Consider the following 19,779-nt stretch of genomic DNA (forward strand, 5'->3'; position numbering starts at 1 on the left):
GCTCAGGTTGTCATTGAACCTTCTGCTCTTAGTGGCTCCATATGCAGCACTCAAGGCCAACCTGAGCCATGAGCAACATGGTACATAAAAGCAAATGACTTTTGGGCATTGTAGGTCCTTCATAGTTCTTGGTATGTTCCAGCTAAATCCCTAATAAAATGATTAATAAACATAAGGTTAATTCAATGTGGATGGGTGGGTGTTTGCGTAAGTGTGTCTCGTGGACGATTATGTTTTATGCCACTTGTCGCTGAGACCACCTAAACAGTCCCCGCTCTGAATTTGGTAAAGCAGTTTCAGAAAGAGATGTGTGGATGGATGGTTGAGTTTGAAAATGACCCTTTGCTAATTTGTGTATTTTTAAAAATCATTTCAATATAAGTACCTTGCTCTTTGAAGAGATGCACTGAAATCAACATTGCAACCAGTTTGGCTTGAAAAACTCTTTTGTGTCACGGAAAAGCACCATAAAAAAAATCACCTACTAAATAACAACATCATTTAAGTATGGACTGATTAAGAAAACAAAGGAGCTGATGACTGACTTTAGGATACAGAAAGGTAACACCTGTCCCCATCTACTTTGGAAGTGATGCCTGCCATGGAGAGGGTCACAAGCTTCAAATTCCTTAAAGTCATCCTCTCTACTGACCCCAACTGGAAGGTCATTAAGAAGGCTCACCAAAATCTGCTCTTCCTCAGATGTCTGAGAAAGGCACAGATGTCTCCTTCAGCATTGACCGGTTTCAACAGGTGTGCTGCAGAGCTCATCCTCAACAGGATGCATTACTTGAAAGTTGCTCCACGCAACACCATAAATCCCCACAACAGGTTGTATGTGAAAGAAGCATAGAAAGTTACCATCACACGGTTCTCAGAAATTCAAGATGATTGTATGTCAGAAAGGCAGAGTACACAGTACTGCAGTGGACTTTTCCCTTTTCTTCCCTCTGAGAAAAGACTTCGGACCATCTATACATGCACAACAAGGTTCAGGAACAGTTTCTAGCCCCAGGCAAGAAGACTGTAGAACATTGATTGGCAATATTTGACACTGTCAGCCAACAAGGTACCCATCCAAATTCTAGATTGTCTTACATTGTGTTATTTCATTCTGTTGCGATCTATATATTCATGTCACGTAATTTTTCACTGCCATATTGTCAGAATTTGTCATTTATGGCTTAACCTGTGATCTACATCCTGTATTCTGCACTATATTAACTTGCAATGTCACCTACTGGACTGCCAGTTATCTGGAGCTGTCTCCTGTGACCTATATACTGTTATACTTTTGCCCCAGTTCCTCCCTGGCTTGTGTTCAAATTCTTTTTCTATTTCTTTTCTGCTCAAGTTTTATGCATTTGTTTGTGTTAATATAGTTGTTTATGTTAACGATTTGCATCATTGTGTCTTTTTTATGGGCTGCCTTGCAGTAAGGAGACCAGGGTTCACGGCTCGCGTTCTCCCTGCATCTACGTGAGCTTCCTCTGGGTACTCCAGTTTTCTCCCACAGTCCAATCACATGCAGCTTAGGTGAACTGGTGAAAATTGGCCTGTGTGTGTGTGTGTTCACCCTGCTATGGACTGGCACATTCATGCCTTGCGCCCTATGCTGGCTGGAATAGGCTCCAGCATCCCTTTGTGACAGTGGGTTAGAAATGAAAAATGTGCTATTTATTTCATATCTATGTGTCTATGATTGTTCTATTATGCTCCATGTGTGGTTCCCCAAGAGGTGGGCCACTTGTCCATCACTGCACCGTGACTGCCTGCCGACCTATAAAGGCTGAGGGATCACAGGTCCCTTGTAGTTCATTAAATGTGCTGGAATTGAGGAAATTCACTTGTTTTTTGGTGCATTACTGTGCTTTGGAGGAATTATTGGATTTTTCTTTTTTACCTTTATGCTGGTTTTTGGCTTTGCTTTCTGGATTTGTGATTCGGGAATTATTTGCCTTGGATTACCTTTGTTAGTTAAGGCATCTTCTTCTGGGCCTTTTGTACTTTTTTGGGGCTTCTTGTGCTTATATAAACATTTTATTTTATAAAGATTCTTCATCTGCCCTTTAGGTTTTACAAGCCAAAGGTTCACAGATCCTTCCACTTTTTGTTACAGTTTTTTTGACATAATGCTGCCTTAAAACAAAATGACATTAAAAAAGAATTTGAAAACCAGCTGGGAAGGAATCCTGGCTAAAACACTGCACAGACTGTATGGACTGTTTTACCTTATCTGAGCTGCACTTTATTATTAATTATTATTAATATTATTACTGAATCTCAGAACTGCCACTTTACTGCTCCATTTCTCCACTGGTGATAGTGACTTCAACTCCTCACTTTATTCTACTGTCCTATTCTACTTTCATTTTTATCACTCCAGGCTGTATGTTGTTAGCTTTTACACAGAATATCGTAGTACGCTACAGGTTTGTATTTATTGTTCTGTATTGTTGTAGTGCTGTACGGTTACTTATACCATTAATTGTTAACATATCACTAATAATTTCACTACACTTGTACACTGCCCTCTCTCAATTATTACTTTTCGTCATGACCTGTCCAGTGATTTAGAGGCTGTTGTTTTCCCTCTTTCTCTAACTCAGTCTCCAAGGAAGCTAACTCCCTGTGTGAAGTTCTGACAGACAACCAGCATGTCTCCATCAACATGGCCCCAGAGCTGACTCGAGCCATCACTAACGTCTTGTGCACCCTCTGCTTCAACTCTTCATACAAACGTGGGGACCCAGAGTTTGAATCCATGCTCAAGTACAACAAAGGCATTGTGGACACTGTTGCTAAAGACAGCCTGGTGGACATCTTCCCATGGTTGCAGGTAATGATTCATTAATTGGAAAGATACCTTGTTTAGAAAAACACAAAGACTAATTATAAATTGTATTAATTCATATTTGTTATATCTGTGATATCACTGCTAGATCAATAAAGGATCTGTTGGACCACAGCATAGACAAAGACCACTTGCTCTTTTAGTTTCTACTAACATCCTTTAATTATCTCCTGGAAAAGAAAATCTGAGCAGCCAGAGAACACGGCAAACTGGACTGTGAGATGTGTGCGCAATTGAGAAACTGTAATGAGAGTCAGTGTCTCAACATTTAGAGATGCTGCGGCCAAAAACAGAAGACGTAAACTGTAGGATCAAGAAATAACAGAAGCCATTAACTAAAAGAGAAGTCTCCAGAATTCAGATGCTATAACCCTAAAACACAACAGGAATAATATGAAATGGCATCTCCGGGATTATTGTGACAGAATGAGAAACATCAGGACACAGCAACATGAATCAGGCAAAAGATCAAAAATATATTCAAACTCAAAGATACTGTAGATGACAAAGTTGAGATGAACCTAGCACTAGATGCTGAAATGAAAAAGTACTGCTAGAGATTCAAGTTTTATCTTATTGAATGATACTTGCTACTTGAGTCATTGCCTTATTTATACTAGAGCATCCGATGACATTATTGATGAGAGGAATCATGGCCGTATGAGTCGTCAGTTACAGTGCACAAGTTATAAACAAAATAGAATTAACAAAAATATGTTGCCCCATAACACAGAAGCAGAATGCTGTAAGTCATGAAACAGAATATATGAAATCTTAAGAGCGCAAAGACAGAAATTTGTTTGAGGGATGAATTCATAACCTCAGACAATGTGCTGAATGCTACATGGGGTTTTAAAGTGAAGCATCTCTGACGTTGTGCCTGGTGCCACCGAGCAGGCATCCTCTAACAGTAGTGCAGCACGTCCTAACAGCACACTCATCAAATGCCTAAAGTACAAAATGCTACTTGAAACTAAATGATAAGACAAACTCAACACAGATGTGTAAAGAACAGCAGGGCATGACAAGCTTGGCAAAAGCACAAAGCCTAACTTCATCCAGAAGTGGCCTGTTCTGAGCTTTTCAATTACAATTTTATTCTTTTGAAAGGAAGACAAAACTGGACTCACCTGTGAATTATGTGCACTTCATGCGATAGTCAAGATGTTCCTAACTGGTGTACTTTATTCCATTTTTTTCCCCAAAGCTCTTCCCTAATAGAGATCTACAGATTCTGAAGAAGAGTGTAGCGGAGAGAAATAAGTTTCTGAATAAGAAATACAATGATCGTAAAGTAAGTAACAAAAAATTCTTCTGGAGAATTTGTGGAACTGTGATAGTTAACTGTTGGGGAAGAAATGCAATAACCTGTGATTTCTTCACAATCAGCTTTGGTTTTTTTAAAACCTTCCAATAATGCTCACTAGAAAACAGAGAAGACAGAATGCAGTTTTTCAAAGCAGCGTACAGTATTTGCTTTAAGTCCTCTTGTCTAGATGAGTCCTAAGGCTGATCATGGTTTGGTGTAGTAGGTAGGATATGATATTTATAGGGAAGTAGTCAGGCTGGATCCGTCAAGAAACATCCTCACTTACAGACATCACTTAGGCAGGTAGTGAAAAACTTTACATTGGCCTGCCATCACAAACATTTACATTGCACTGATGCAAACATAAGTGAATAATCGGTTATATTTCAGCTAGGGTGTCGTCTAGGGCTGCTACAAATGATTATTTTATAAACGATTAATCTATTGACTATTTTATTGAGTTATGTAACCACTAATTATGTCCAAATAACTCAAACAGGCACACCAGTGTGTTCTGTATTTGAATATTTATCACAGGTCTACAAAAAAAAATATTTATTTGCTACTGGGAACTTCCGACCAGCACTTTATTAAGTTTTTCCCACTGATTTCACATGTGAAATTGGAATGAAGTTAGCACGTCAGGTTTTTGAGATACACATCATTGACGTTTTGACACATTTGAATATCAATATCTCAAGACAATATCTGGAGTTTGAACTCTGTCCCACCAAAATTGTTTTGATGTGTTTATTCTGAAAACAAACCAGAAGATGATACCAGCATGTTCTCCACAAGCTCAGCGTGCCCAAGCTGCTGATTCAGTTGGCTTCAGTTCCCTTTTGAACTCATCATCAAGCATCAGTTCATGGATTTCAGGACCAACCAAAATGAATAATGTCAAGGTAAATAGCTCACAGCTGTTAGTAGCGTGTGGCATCGCTAGTTGAATTACCGGTATTTATCAAAATGGTTCGTCTTTACTGTTCAGTCACCCTACTTGTCCAGCACCTAGAACATCATAACTAAAAAATGGGATGTGCTGGACGAAAACGGTTTTCAGATTTGCAGTCAGCAAGCGAAATTTGTTAAAGAACAGGTGAAAGAATCCCAGTAGCAAAATGCTTGTTGACCAGTGTTATTAATTTATTGAATAATTTGATATGTAGAATTTGAGAATACCAGGATATGAAAAAAAAATGACAAAAATAACTTCAACAAGACGACAAATAAGAAAACAATACCAATAAAATTAAATAAAAAAAGCCTAGAGAAAGAGCATGTGCTGATACAGTGCATTGCCACACCTAAAAGATATCTATATTTGATGAATAAAATAATTGACAAAACAGTTAAAGTTGAAACAAGACTTAATACTGTAATTGGGCTTTTGTTTTGTTTTTTACACCTCAGTCTGGCTCACTTCACACACATGTACAGTATTGTTTAAAAATCCATCTTAAACAGAGAGATGTTACTCACAGACGGGTTGCTAGGCCTACTTGACATAAAGTTGGTTAATTGATTGTAAAGTATACATGATACCAACTGAAAGGCGAAGGAGAGTGGCAACTCCTAACTTTTGAAGAGAAGACTAAAAAGGTAAAAACAATTACATTACTTTTGCAACCACAGAGCATTTAATAATTATGAGTTAAACTTTACAGTAACCGTTCATTTTTGTATTGCTAACTTTGGTGCAGCTTTATGCTTTGTTCTGAAGTGGCAATTACTGCCATTATCACATTTAAAAATGTATTATTTATTAAATAGTGATGAGCAGGGCTTAAAATATGCACATAAATCCATTCAGTCATTGAAAATCTTGATGTCAAGTGCTTTGAGAGGGTATTATATGAATAAAAGTATTATTATGTTCACCAGCAATTTTTCACTTTTTCCAAAAGAAACCTACTAGATGTAGGCGACCACATAAGTGTGCATTAATAATTCAATCAAAAATCCTGTGCAAAAGTCTCTGTTTAACATGCAAATTAAATCACATATTCTGCTAAAAAATACTTTGTTTCAGATGTTGGAGTAGAAGAGAAAGCCTTTATACTGTACAATACTTCATAAGCGACACTCAGTAAAACTCGCACGTTACTTCATCAGTCTGTTATTAGAGAGCACAGCCCAGAAGCATTTCAGTAGAGACATGCTGATATTCATACCTTCTTAATGTTAAAAACAGGATTTTGCTGAGCTGTATGGTCTGCACGACTGAAATCTACAGTGCAGTAGAAACTGCGTTTCTTTTCAAAACAGTCAACTTCCCAGTGGCAGCTCCTCTGGGCTGCTGTGCTGCAAACTCTTTCCAGTTTGGATCAGCTGAACAAGGATTTAAAAAGAAAATCCGACCGAGACAGCCTGGCCATTTATTGAATGTGATTTATTTAAAATTGAACTACTGAAGAAAAACAACTTTATAAAGCTGACTTTTGTTTATTTAGGATGTTACTGCTGCTCAGTTTGGACAACTGTTGATAAGCAGTTTTCTTTCAGACCCACGAGGTGATGGTTAAAGAGGTACAAGTTGCCAGCCCTGGGATAAATATGTGAGCACAGGGTGAAAATGCAACTCTGCCAGAAGTAAAGCTAGCAAGTGCGTTTAACAGACTAGTCTGTTGTATTTAGGTAGCCTATATTCAGAAACATTTTACTTAAGCACACTCACCATTAACAAAAGTAGTAACAGACAAGTGCATTTAGCAGACAATTTACCTGCTCTGCCCAAATAAATACCACAGCTCTAACTTTTGTCGCAACGCTGGCCACTAGCGTGAATTTCTCAAGTTACGCCACTTCACGACAATATAAGAACTTTTGTCAAACAGCTAAATACGAGAATAACTTATGATATTGTTGGCTTGTCCTGTGCTGTACTTCCTTAATGCTTCCTCTTCAGGCGTTCATGTATTGAGCTTTTGCTGCTGTGGAACAGAACACAATAATCAAGCAACCACTTTGAGATTTTCAGGTAAAATTCACCACCACAGCGGTGAATTTTGCCCAATGTTCTGAAGAACCATCTTCCACTGAATGTCACTAAGATTAGCGTCGTCAAAAACAGGACAGAGACACCACATGCCTGTGCACAATGTGCTGGAAGGCCAGGGACAAGTAGTCCATTAAGCAAATATAACTTGACTAAAATTTTCAGTTGATTACATCAATTAGTTATGGCAGCCCTAGTTTCTTCCTTTGCTCAAGTAAATTTTTTAAAAAGTTTTATTATCTTTTAAAAACGTTTTTTTTTACACTGTATGAATTCTATTTATGGTTTTGTTCTTACAGTGTTTTATCTATTGATTATTGTGTTGATAATTATTTCTGTGGCTCCGCAGTATGTTAGTATTGTACAGTATGTGTTATCTCCATTTGTTATCTGCCCTGTCTCCTATATGTGGAGTTTAAGGAGGCAGTGATACTGGCCTCTGCACTAGTTAAGGTGATGCCATTGTTACTTGTAAGACTTTTGAAAGTTGTGTGTCATCACATTAAATATGCAACACTCTGAGGCCGGGTTTATACTTCACGAGATGCGACATGTGCTCCAGTGGATGTTACTTCTACGCAAGTGTTGTACTGTTTATATCTGTGCGAGTACTTTACGTAAATCTGATAAATTCCAACAGGTGGCAGTGCGAGATATCATCACGGTGAGAAAGCTTCGCTGTGATGTGAATTGTCCATTAAATTCCAAGGACACCCTGCCACAATATCTCTGAAATTGTTGTTTAAAGATTACATCCATCAATCCAGGGATGGGCCCATTGCAGCAAGCATTGGGCACAAGACAGAAACAAAATCCCTGGCATCAGGTCATCACAAGGTGAATACAAGCACTCCCATACACTAGCATCATTTTAGCGAAACCCACCAGGAAAACATGCCAACTCCAGGCAGGGAACACCAGGGACGCGACTCCCTGTGAGGTAGCAGCAGCTACCCCCACATGTGTAATTAACAACAGTATTCACTATTTAAATGACGTTAACGATTTATCTGTAAAATGTAACATATACGTTAATGCATTTCATCATGAAAGTGATAGCAAATATAAATCTAAGGATTCTAATTGTGCAGAGAGCTGGAATATCATAAATTTAAGATGTTCTGTGTGACAATCTATTGCTGCTTGCCGCTGCCCTCAGTTTAGGAGGGAAAACCAGAAGCATGTAGCGATTAACAATTGGGTCAGTTTTAAGATGACGTTTACGACAGTCTGCTTTAATTATAAAATAAACTACGAGGTGTCACACACATGCACATGGGAGGCAGCTAAAGGGCATGCGTAAGGACAGTTCTGAAACATACCAGGATGTGGCAGAGTGCACGGACTCTTTTTCTTCCTTGCCAGCAGACCATTCCCGGGAAATTCCGCCTGGCTCTCCTGACGTCACTTCCGGGACCGAGCCTATCAAAGGAGACCTTGCCGGCTCCGGCTCCTGTGATGTCACGTCCAGGCTCGAACCAATGGCTGAAGACCTCAATGAGCCCGACCTTTATGATCTCACTTCCTGTCTTCCCCTTTAAAAACCTCCTCCTTTTCCCTACGCCCTCAGTTCTGTATTGGACTCGGTTTTGTGCATAGCAGTGCTATCATTTGAAATGAATGCTTTGTGGCCAGGAAAACAAATTATACGGGTGGCTGCCCCAAACCTTGCTTTGTCTCATCGTGGCTTTTGTGACAGAGATTAAAGTGGACATTGAGATTAAAGTGGAAATTTCGGCTTTAATCACAAAAGAGACCTTTTAACCAAGTCCTTAATTTTTTTTCTCAGTTGCTCAAATACGCTGCTGTATATTCTGATGCTGTTGTGAGACTTTTAAAATGTATTGTGTCATCACAATGAGGAATATGTGACGCTTGAATATAAAATGCACCACGAATGCCTTTGTATGTCGGCATTTTGCTTCACCACATCGAACCATTGATCTAACTTCGAAGTGCGCACATCAATCCTGCACTATCTTGAAAGCGGCTGCGGGTATCTGGCACATATAGATAGTAAACAGAGACTCTGATTTCCCCCCCTGCCCCCGACATTTTCCTGATATGGCAACTTGCGCATGCGTTGCATTAATTTCTGAGGACGTGCTCAGAGGACGCGTCAAATGAATGCTGGGAACGTGTGGCAGCCATGATGAGTACGCATTCCGAGTATAAACCGGCCCTAAATGTCAGCCTCATGTGCTATGTGGTGTCCAGTATTATTGGGTTTAGACAGATATATTTCATTCTACGTGCCTTTTGGCAAACCAGTTTCCTTGTGACTAGAAAGACAGACAGAAAGGATATGAAAGGCACTATATAATAGATTGAAATGAATGGCACAGACAGAAAGAAAGATACTCCTGCTTTTCTTTCTAATTAATTTAGATTTATATTCTCATTGTGGTCCCTTAAAAAGCTTTTGGAGATGTTATTTGATTCCTAAAGTCTTCCTGAGTTTTGTTATGTCTACTTTAGGCAGACTTTAACGCCGATGAAGAAAAAGACTTGATGGATTCATTTCTGCGAGCCAAGCGCAATTTAGAAAACAATGACACGCATGCAAAGGAGGTGGGCCTCTCAGATGACCACGTGCTTATGACCTTGGCAGACATCTTTGGGGCCGGAGTGGAGACTACCTCTACAGTCATGAAGTGGATGGTTGCATATCTGATCCACTATCCAGAGGTAAGCATGTAAAGAAGTGACAGATCACATATTTATGCAGATACTTTTTTCCAGAACAAGTAGAGCTGCGTAAAAAAATTACCTTTGTTTGGTGGACAGTTGTTCGGATCAGTCTTGGAGTTGCAGAATGGCTGGATTGTGATCTTTGTGGGTGTCTGTCAAACATGATAATGCCTGCACACTAATGGCGCTTTTCCACTGTATAGTACGGCACAGCACGGTTCAGTACAGCTCACCTTGGTTCGGCTCAGTTCGGCTCGGTTTGCGTTTCGACTGCAGTTTAGTACCGCTTTAGAGTGAGCGGGATTATTCGATGTCGTTATAGTTGCGCCGCCTCTACTGCCATGACATCATCGTAAACGCGCCACAAGCGACCTCCTGAAAACCTTTTTCATTCCGCGTCGCCCCATCCAGCTCTCTCTCGGATCCGCTCCTCGGCTACCAACGAGAGGAACGTCTGTACTTCCTCAATAGACCACAACACAGCCATTTTTGGTTAAAACAAAATGGTGCATCCGAACCTTCGCTGGCTGTGCTAAAAAATCTAACGGGTCTGTTGTGTCTCGTGTTGCAAGTTCAGGGACGCAGAATTGACGATTTTCTCCGGCCTATCAGTGACCAGCAGAGTTTACACGTCACATTTTGGTAACAGTTCGGCGCGCTTGGAACCTTCGGCTGAGGTGGTACTAAAAAAAGGACCAGGTACTGTTCCCAGTGGAAAACCCCCCAAAAGTGAGCTGAACTGAACCGTGTTGTGCCGTACTATGCAGTGGAAAAGCGCCAAAACTGGAATGTTGGCAGTGGAACCCCTCATAATGCCATGTTCTGCAATATAGAAATCCAAAGCTCACCCAAACAGGCTTATTGTTGTAGGGCAGGGAACAAGGCTGTTCTTGACGGGTTCAAGTCTTTGCTTTTTAAACTCAGTGGCTCTATTCCAACTGACTATAGTGACCACTAATATTAAATCCTAAAGCTTTCACTATAGCTAAATATTTCCAGAGGGTCAGGATGCTTTATTGGTGCAAGTCTGATAGTAAGAGTGGACCAGTTTCAGGGTGTATGGGTTCAAAATTCTCTAAAACACAGGAAGCAGAGGGTTATGGTGCAAGGAACCTTACCAGAACGAGCGGATGTTAAATACAGAGTCCCTTAGGGGTCAGTGCTGGGACCGCACTGGAAATAGGAATGATCTGGATAGGAATATGAATAACAAACTGGTCAAGTTTGCAGAAAATACCTGACTTGGTGAAATGGCAGATGATCCAAAATCAGCAGAATTATTACATTACATGGGGGGAAAATTTGAGGCTGATGAAATTTATGGTTTATAAATGTAAAGAATGGCCCATAGGAAGTATACACGTTAGGTCTGAATGCACACTTGAAAGCAACCCTCATAACAAAGGCCATGGAGTTATTTTTTAATGAATGAACGAATGTAAGAAGGCCTGAAATTTTCATACTTTTAATTTACAAAAATATACAGTTCAGAGCTTGAATTTCATGTGTGGTAGATGGGAGAGTGGTCCTAAAGGTAACAACAAATGAGGGGCTTTCTATTGGCTGTGGGGGGATTTCAGAGTGCTGTTTATAAAACAATGACATTATTTTGGACTATTTGATTTATCTTACTATGTGTACATTCTCAATTTATTCACTAACAGTTTTTGGCCAATACTAAAACAGTAAACATTATTATGTCATGCCACGTGTAGACATTTAGTAAATATCAAAATAATTCAGCTATTTGAATTTCCACAAGCTCTTTAAAGCTGATTTTATGGCATTTAAATCAGGTTTATCAGAAAATTAAATTTGTCAGGTTTTTGGCTTTGGTGCTGTAAGACTGCATCGACGTATCATGGAGTTCTTTTCTGCTTAGCAACCCTTAATAAATAGTAAGAGCAAATCCAAAAGCTAAATTATATAAAGCTTTCTTTTCCAAACATCTCTCTCTCTTTTTTTTTTTTAAATAAAGATTTGTCATTACTTTAAGTTAAACACGTAAAGTTTTTGTAAAGACGGTTATTCAGAATTCCCATAAAACAGCATTTTATAACATAAATTATATGATCTACAAGTCTCTGACTTGAAGTTTAAATCTGAACAATACATTTGATCTCTTTTCGCTGTTCTGTTATTTCACCAAGTAATAATGTCCATTTGTTTGCGCTAATGCGATCTTTACTATCCTTGTTTTGAGATTTTCAAGTTTTCGTACTTCCATTATCTCTAACCTGCTCTGCATGTGTACCACACCAATGTTTTTGAATCCCTTACGACGTTCTACTTTGTCATCTACTTTTTGTCTTTTATTACGGCCCCGGGCGTGGCTATATCTCTTGGCACAAAGTCTCGTCTCGCAGGACGTGAAATTATCTCTGAGAAAGTCACGTCTCGTCTCCTTCCAACATTTTTGTTTTTATAATGGAGAGATATTTTTGGAGAGGTCAGCAATTTGTCCTTTCCAGTGCTCTTGATTTAAGTGGAGCACAGCCCATCCTCAGCCGAGTTCACACTCCACACCTCTGTCTCCTCAGATCCAGAAGAAGATACAAGAAGAGATGGACAACATCATCGGGCTGGACAGCCGACCCACCCTGAGAGACAGAGGAAGACTTCCATACCTGGAGGCCACAATCCGGGAGGTTCTGCGCATTCGGCCAGTGACTCCACTGCTCATTCCTCATATAGCTATGGAAGATTCCAGGTACTTCAAAAATTCACCTTACAAAACAAGGTTTTGTTTAACGAATAAAAAAATGTATATCTGGGACGAATGTGAATATGTGCATATAGACAGCACATCTAAAAGTGTGGAGAAAAAAAAAGTAAGTGACATTCAGTAGAAGAATGGGGGCTTGTCACTTCTCTGCCTCCCCACCATATATTTATAAACTGTAAGGCCATTAAGCTAGCTTCACTCGTCTACATTTTACAAACGCTGCCATATATGACAAGTCAATACCGTCTATATTTCTGTATCACTACCTATAAGAGGCATTCACCCCCTTGGAAGTTTTCACATTTTATTGTTACACAAAATTGAATCACAGTGCATTTAATTTGGCTTTTTTGACACTGATCAGCAGGAAAAGACTCTTTAAAATCAAAATGAACACAGAGAGGTCAAAATTAAACACAACACACTAAATAACTAATCACACAAGTATTCACCCTCTGACACCCCTACACCATCTCTGATATATCTGACTGGCCAACTGACTGTCACACATATGCACCTAAAGACCGGACGCTGTTAACAGTTGTAGATATTCTTCATGATATTGTAAGTTGATGCTTTCATGTTCTGCACCATCACCACCATCTGTTTCAGCGTAGTCTATTGATACGCATTTAACCAATTTGCCGTGTAACTGATCGACAATTTTCGCAACAATACGTTTGACTTCGTTTCTTGGTGCTAGGATTGTCTCTGTACTCATTTCTTCCGTTAATAACCTTTCGGAAGAAGATTCTTCATTAAGACTTGGACATAATACGTCTTCTTTTATTGGGAACTTAAAGTGAGGAAAATGTAAAAATTTACAAGAGCTGAGAGCACAGGAACTGTGTCTGAGAAAAGCATTCACGCCAATGAGCGGCGAGAGGACCGTGGGAGTGGGCCGTTAACCTTAAATGGTTGAGAGGAGGACGGGACCTGAAAAACACTCTTGGCAATAGTCTTGCCTCAAGATAAACGCCTTCCTAATATTATTTTAAAGGATAAAATGAACTGAATTATTATTTTGTTTCTTTTCTTTTTCAGCATTGGTGAATACACAATTCCCAAAGGAGCTCGAATTGTGATCAACCTGTGGTCCATACATCATGATGACAACGAATGGCCAGACTCCGACAAATTTGATCCTGGTAAAAAAAAACATTAATAACCCTCTCCAGTCTGCTATCTAACAGAATAACCAAACAAAATATGCTGACAGCCCTTCAAATGGCTCTCAGGCTCTCTCATTACGTGGCCCTCAACTGGCATTTGCTTTGCTCTCAAAGGCTTAGTTCTAAGATCTGATCTTTTGCAGGAAACAAAGCAGATGCTGATATAGGGTGACATTTTGCTTTTGTATTTTAGGACACAATTAACAGTGTGTGCCAGACATTGCTCTCTGCTGGACTGGCACTTGACCTTAAGCCAAACGCTGGTGAGAGACCCTCTGTCCCTCCGTGACTCTGCCATGAACAAAACAGAATTGAGAACGTACAGTCATGGCCTAAATTAATCGGCACCCCTGGAATTTTCCCAGAAAATGCACCATTTCTCCCAGATAATTGTTGCAATAACAAATGTTTTGGTATACACGTGTTTTTTTCCTTTATGTGCATTGGAACAACAAAAAAACAGAAAAGAAGCCAAATCTGACATCATGTCACACAGAACTCCAAAAATGGGCAGGACAAAATTATTGGCACCTTTTCAAAATTGTGGGTAAATCGTTTTATTTCAAGCATATGATTCTCGTTTGAACTCACCTGTGGCAAGAAACAGGTGCTGGCAATATAGCAATCACACCTGAAGCCAGTTAAAATGGAGAAAATTTGACTCAGCCTTTCTGTTGTGTGTCTGAGTGTGCCACACTAAGCTTGGAGAACAGAAAGAAGAGCAGAGAATTGTCTGAGGACTGGAGAACAAAAATTGTGGAAAAATATCAACAATCTCAAGGCTACAAGTCCATCTCCAGAGATCTTCACGTTCTTTGTCCAATGTGCGCAACATAATCAAGAAGTTCACAACACATGGCACTGTAGCTAATCTCCATGGACGTGGACGGAAGAGCAAAATTGATAAAAGACTGCAATGAAGGATAGTCTGAATGGTGGCGAAACAGCCCCAATCAACTTCAAAACATACTCAAGATCTTCTATAGACTGAGGGTGCAACAGTGTCAGCTCAAACTATCCATTGACATCTGAACGAAATGAAACGCTATGGCAGGAGAGCCAGGAGGACCCCACTGCTGACACAGAAACATTAAAAAGCCAGACTGGAGTTTACCAAAATGTACTTGAGGAACCCAAAATCCTTGAGACGAACGTCTTGTGAACAGATGAGACCAAAGTAGAGCTTTTTGGTAAAGCTCATCATTCTACTGTTTATAGAAAATGGAATGAGGCCTACAAAGAAAAGAACAACACAGTACCTACAGTCAAACATGGTGGAGGGTCTTAGATGTTTTGGGGATGTTTTGCTGCCTCTGGCACTGGATGCCTTGACTGTGTGCAAGGCATCATGAAATCTGAAGACTACCAAAACATATTGGGGTGCAATGTAGGGTCCAGTGTCAGAAAGATGGGTCTGCGTCAGGGGTCATGGGTGTTCCAGCATGACAATGACCCCAAACATATCTTCTGAAAGCACCCAGAAATGGTTGAAGACAAAGCACTGGAGAGTTCTGAAGTGGCCAGCAATAAGTCCGGCTCTAAATCCGATTGAACACTTATGGAGAGATCTCAAAATTGCTGTTGGGAGAAGACACCCTTCAAATCTGAGAGACCTTGAGCAGTTTGCAAAAGAAGAGTGTTCAGAAATTCCAGTTGAGAGATGTAACAAGCTTGTTGATGGTTATAGGAAGCGTTTGATTTCAGTTATTTTTCCCCAAAGGGCGTGCAACCAAATATTAAGTTGAGGGTGCCAATAGTTTTGGCCAGACCAGTTTTTAAGTTTTGTGTGAAATTTTGTCAGATTTGGCTTCTTTTCTCTGTTTTTTTGTGTTGTTCCAATGCACATAAAGGAAATAAACATGTATACCAAAAAAATTGTAATTGCAGCAACTTTCTGGAAGAAATGGTGCATTTTCTGGGAAAATTCCAGGGGTGCTGATAATTTCGGCCAGGACTGTAATTATATACACATGTCAAAACTCAGTTAGTCATCGTCCAACCAGCTATATCCTAACACAGGGTCATGGGGGTCTGCTGGAGCCAATTCTAGCCAGCACAGAGTACAAGGCAGGAACAAACCCTGGGAAGGGTGCCAGCACACCACAGGGCGCACACACACTAGGGACAATTTAGGATCGCCAATGCACCTAACCTGCATGTCCTAGGACTGAGAGGAAACCCACACAGACATGGGGAGAACATGCAAACTCCACGCAGGGAGGACTGGGGAAGTGAACCCAGGTCTCCTTACTGGGAGGCAGCAGCGCTACCCACTACACCAGCACGCCGCCCTATGTCAAAGAGCATACCGTATTTTTTCCAAATGGGCAGTGTGGCGACACAAAAGAAGGCTTAGCTGCTTTACAGTCCAATGTCTGTGTGCATTTTGAACGTTTTCCCCATGCCAGAGTGGTCTTCCTCCAACATCCCCAAAACCATGCGTGTTAAGTTAAATTGGTAAAAACCGGCAAATCAGCCAAGTGTGTGTGTGTATGTGTGAGAGAAAATGGGTCCTGCGAAGGACTGGCCCGCTGCCCGGGCCCGTGTTCTGCCTTGTACCCATTACTGTCAGGACGGGCTTTGGCACCTGCCAGGATGAGGAGGCCTTGAAAACGCCGTTGATCGTTAGTTTACCACTTATGCCCGTTGTGTTCAAATTTCAGCAGAAATCGAAGGAGGTCAAAAAGCCAGATGCAGACTTTTGCTAATGTCCGTACTCACGAGTCTTAGGAGCGCTCAGCACAGCTCAAGGGCAAAGCCAAAACTAAACTCCAATCTATAATTTTTTCCTGAATTGATTTTCCTGCAATTAGTTAGGATGATGCTTCCCAATCAGCATTTATACTGCAAAAAACAACCCCATGCATCACACAGAGTGCACATCACATGCCCAGCAGCAGGCAGCATCTAAAAGTACCAAAATGGTGGTGGCCTACTAGATTAAACATAAAGAATGGTGGCTAGACATGATGGAATGGGAGCAACGTCTCCAAAATAACTTTAAAGGTACACTCCTAAGTGAGAATTACTAGCATATTCCTGAGCAAACACTGAATATATTAAAGTTAGAAACGACTTACTGTAAAGAGGGGCTACTGACCATGCCACGCCACAGGGGTCAAAGTGTCAAGTGCTGTGTCCCCCAGCTATCCTGTGTGACAACACGAGAGCCACAGCCGAGCAGGCCAAGCATGTTGGCTTCACAGCTGCCATCAGTAGAAAAAAAAAATAAAGAAAGAAATAACGAGCAGCACTGGGGGGTTAGGAGAATTGTTGTGGGGAGCTTTGGTGCTTGGATTGGGGGCGGAGCACATGTGGTGGAGAAGACGAGACGTGTGCCTGCAGCTCAGTGCTTCTCACAAAGAACCACGTCAGTCTCAGCAAACTAAAATCATTCAGGAACAAAACCAATTGATCTCTCTATTTGTGTGATTAACACTGGAAAGAAGATTCACAGGACAAGTGTGTTATGATTTGTGTCAATTTTAAATGAGCTCTGATTATTACATTTATACAGAGGACTTCAAAAGTATTCAGCCCCCTTCAGTTTCTGCACACTTTACTTAAATTTAATTTTAAATTTCTCATTTTTACCCATCAATCTACACTCAATAACCCAAAATGACAAAGTGAAATGTTTGCAAATTTCTTAAAAATCAACACCTCAAACCTCTACACAGGTACCTTAAGTCAGCACTTTGTAGAAGCCCCTCTGGCACCACTTACAGCTTTGAGTCTTCGTGTGAAGGTCTCTACAAGTTTTGCACACCTGGATTTGGGCAGCTTTTCGTCTTCTTTCTTGTAGAATCCTCTCAAGTTCCGTTAGATGGGATGGAAAGTGTCTGTAAACGGCCATCTTCAGGTCTCTCCACTCAAACAGACTGGTCACAAAGCCACTCCCAGCATTGTCTTGGCTGGATGCTTCAGGTCATTGTAGTATTAAAAGGTCTCGCATTTTGGGGTTACAGTTTTCTTTAAGGACCTCTCTGTATTATATCCTCCTTCCCTCAGTTCTGACCAGGCTCCCTGTCCCTGCCACGGAGAAGCACCCCATAACATGATGCTGCCACCACCATGCTTCATTGTAGGGATGGCATTAGGCAGGTCAAAAGCAGGGCCTGGTCTTCCCAGACGTAGTCCCTGAAGTTTTGCCTAAAGAGCTCAGTTTTTCTCTCATCACACCAGAGAGTCATTTTCCACAAAGCTCTCCTAGTCCTTTAAGCGGTCACGTCTTTTACTTGAGTGGTCATTGTCCATCCACTCCCCATAAATGCCTGATTGAAGGAGTACTGCCAAGATGGACGTCTTTCTGCAGGGTTCTCTCAGGCTCTGTTAGATTAATCACTGGGTCCTTGGCTGGCCCTGATCACCCGGGATGGTCAACTCTAAGAAGACTCCTGGTGGTTCTACACTTGGTCCATTTCTCAATTATTGAGGCTAATGCACTCCTGGGAATGCCAAAGCTTTACAAATGGTTTTAATGCCCCTGCCTGATCGATGCCTCACCACAGAAAGCCCCTTGGACTTGATGGATTGTTTTTTTTTTTACCTGCAGTGTGAATTGTGTATCAGCCATCTGCAGGGGTCTGCCCCTGTAAATATTTAGAAGCGGGAAGCCCCTGAACACAGTCTGCCGTGCCACAACAAGGGGTCCGAGGGGTACTTCTAAGGAATGCGAGATTTCAGTTTTGGATTTTTAAGACATTTGCAGACCTTTCTGAAAACGTCTTTCACTTTGTCACGATGAGTTCTTGAGTGCTGATTGTTGGCCAAATTCTATCCATTTAAATGAAATCTTTCTTTTCTGTTCTTCAACTTTGATTTACAGTACATCTCCTGTCCCGGTTATGAACTTGTCCGCTTATTACAAGTGTGACTCCTTCAAATGCCTGCCACCCAGTGCAGCCACTATCAGAGGGCACCATCTTTTGTGCCCATGTAATGAATGCTCAGGCTGTCAGGGGTGGGCCACGTCGTCATCATCCTCCTTTCTCTCTCCCTCTCTTTCGCAGGGCGCTTTCTGGATGAAGAAGGACAGCTCATTCTCGCTCCGTCACACAACTTCCTGCCTTTTGGGCTGGGAACTCGTGTCTGCGTGGGTGAAGCCCTGGCCAAGATGGAGCTCTTTCTCTTCATGTCCTGGCTGCTGCAGCGCTTCTCCCTGTCTATTCCTGAAGGCCACTCTTTACCTGACCTGCAGGGCAAGTTTGGAGTCGTCCTCCAGCCGAACAAGTTTATGGTGGACACCAGGCTGAGGGACGTATGGCTGAAAAATCAACAAGTCTCCAGTTAAGAGGCATCCTCTGCCAATACACTTTTGCATTTTGCAAGTGACTCTTCTTCCTCAACCTGTGCCATGTTCTGAAATCCTGGAAGACAATAAAAGTTACAAAGAATAAAAAAAAATTCTCTTGGTTGTAAGAATATAAAATGTGCCAACACAATGTGCTCACCTGACCCACTCACAGACACGTAAAAACTTTGACAGACGAGAGGAGGCCATCTGGTTTGTCAAGCCCACTTGTTTAGCTGAAGGCTAAGCCCTCCCAATATCTAATGTCTTCTTAAAGGTTGTTAAGCGTTTTTGCTTCAACTCCATGTCTTAGTTGTTTCTCCCCAAGTCCCACAACTCTCAGAGTAAAGAGGTGCTTCCACCTGGCTTCAGTCTTAAATCTGCTTTATCAAAGCCTTGGAGGATTTGAAATATTGCGATTAGGTCCCCATGCTGCCTTCGCTGCTCGAGACTGAACAGATTTAATTGTCCGAGTCTGTCGCAGCAGGAAACGTCTTTAAGTCGCCACTGCTGCGGGGTCTTGGGTGCACACAACACTCCAGATGTGGTCTCAGTCCTGCCCTGTTTTGGTTCATTACTATAAAAGGTCACCCCTGGTCACTTTCCAGTCTGTTTTGTGGTAAGGGAAACTGTAAATTGTCCAATTACTTTGCCCCAACTGCACCACACTTTTAAATATTTTTGTACCCCTATTGTCCTAATCCAAGCCTGACAGCCATCTGTGGGCTGCTCTCATG

General features: G+C 41.1%; 1 protein-coding gene across 1 annotated transcript in view; it reads left to right on the forward strand.

Moving 5' to 3' along the window:
• LOC120514450 (steroid 17-alpha-hydroxylase/17,20 lyase) overlaps positions 1–19,117 on the forward strand; it is a 36,403-nt gene extending 17,286 nt beyond the window's left edge. Inside the window, exons 3-8 of the mRNA XM_039734838.1 lie at positions 2,610–2,839; positions 4,062–4,148; positions 9,640–9,849; positions 12,393–12,562; positions 13,622–13,725; positions 18,762–19,117. Of these exons, the coding sequence (XP_039590772.1) occupies positions 2,610–2,839; positions 4,062–4,148; positions 9,640–9,849; positions 12,393–12,562; positions 13,622–13,725; positions 18,762–19,042 (1,082 nt within the window). The 3' untranslated portion in view covers positions 19,043–19,117. The remainder of the gene's footprint in view (positions 1–2,609; positions 2,840–4,061; positions 4,149–9,639; positions 9,850–12,392; positions 12,563–13,621; positions 13,726–18,761) is intronic.
• The last annotated feature ends 662 nt before the right edge of the window (positions 19,118–19,779 follow it).

This window comes from Polypterus senegalus, chromosome 1 (genome assembly GCF_016835505.1).
Source record: "Polypterus senegalus isolate Bchr_013 chromosome 1, ASM1683550v1, whole genome shotgun sequence".
Lineage (NCBI taxonomy): Eukaryota > Metazoa > Chordata > Cladistia > Polypteriformes > Polypteridae > Polypterus > Polypterus senegalus.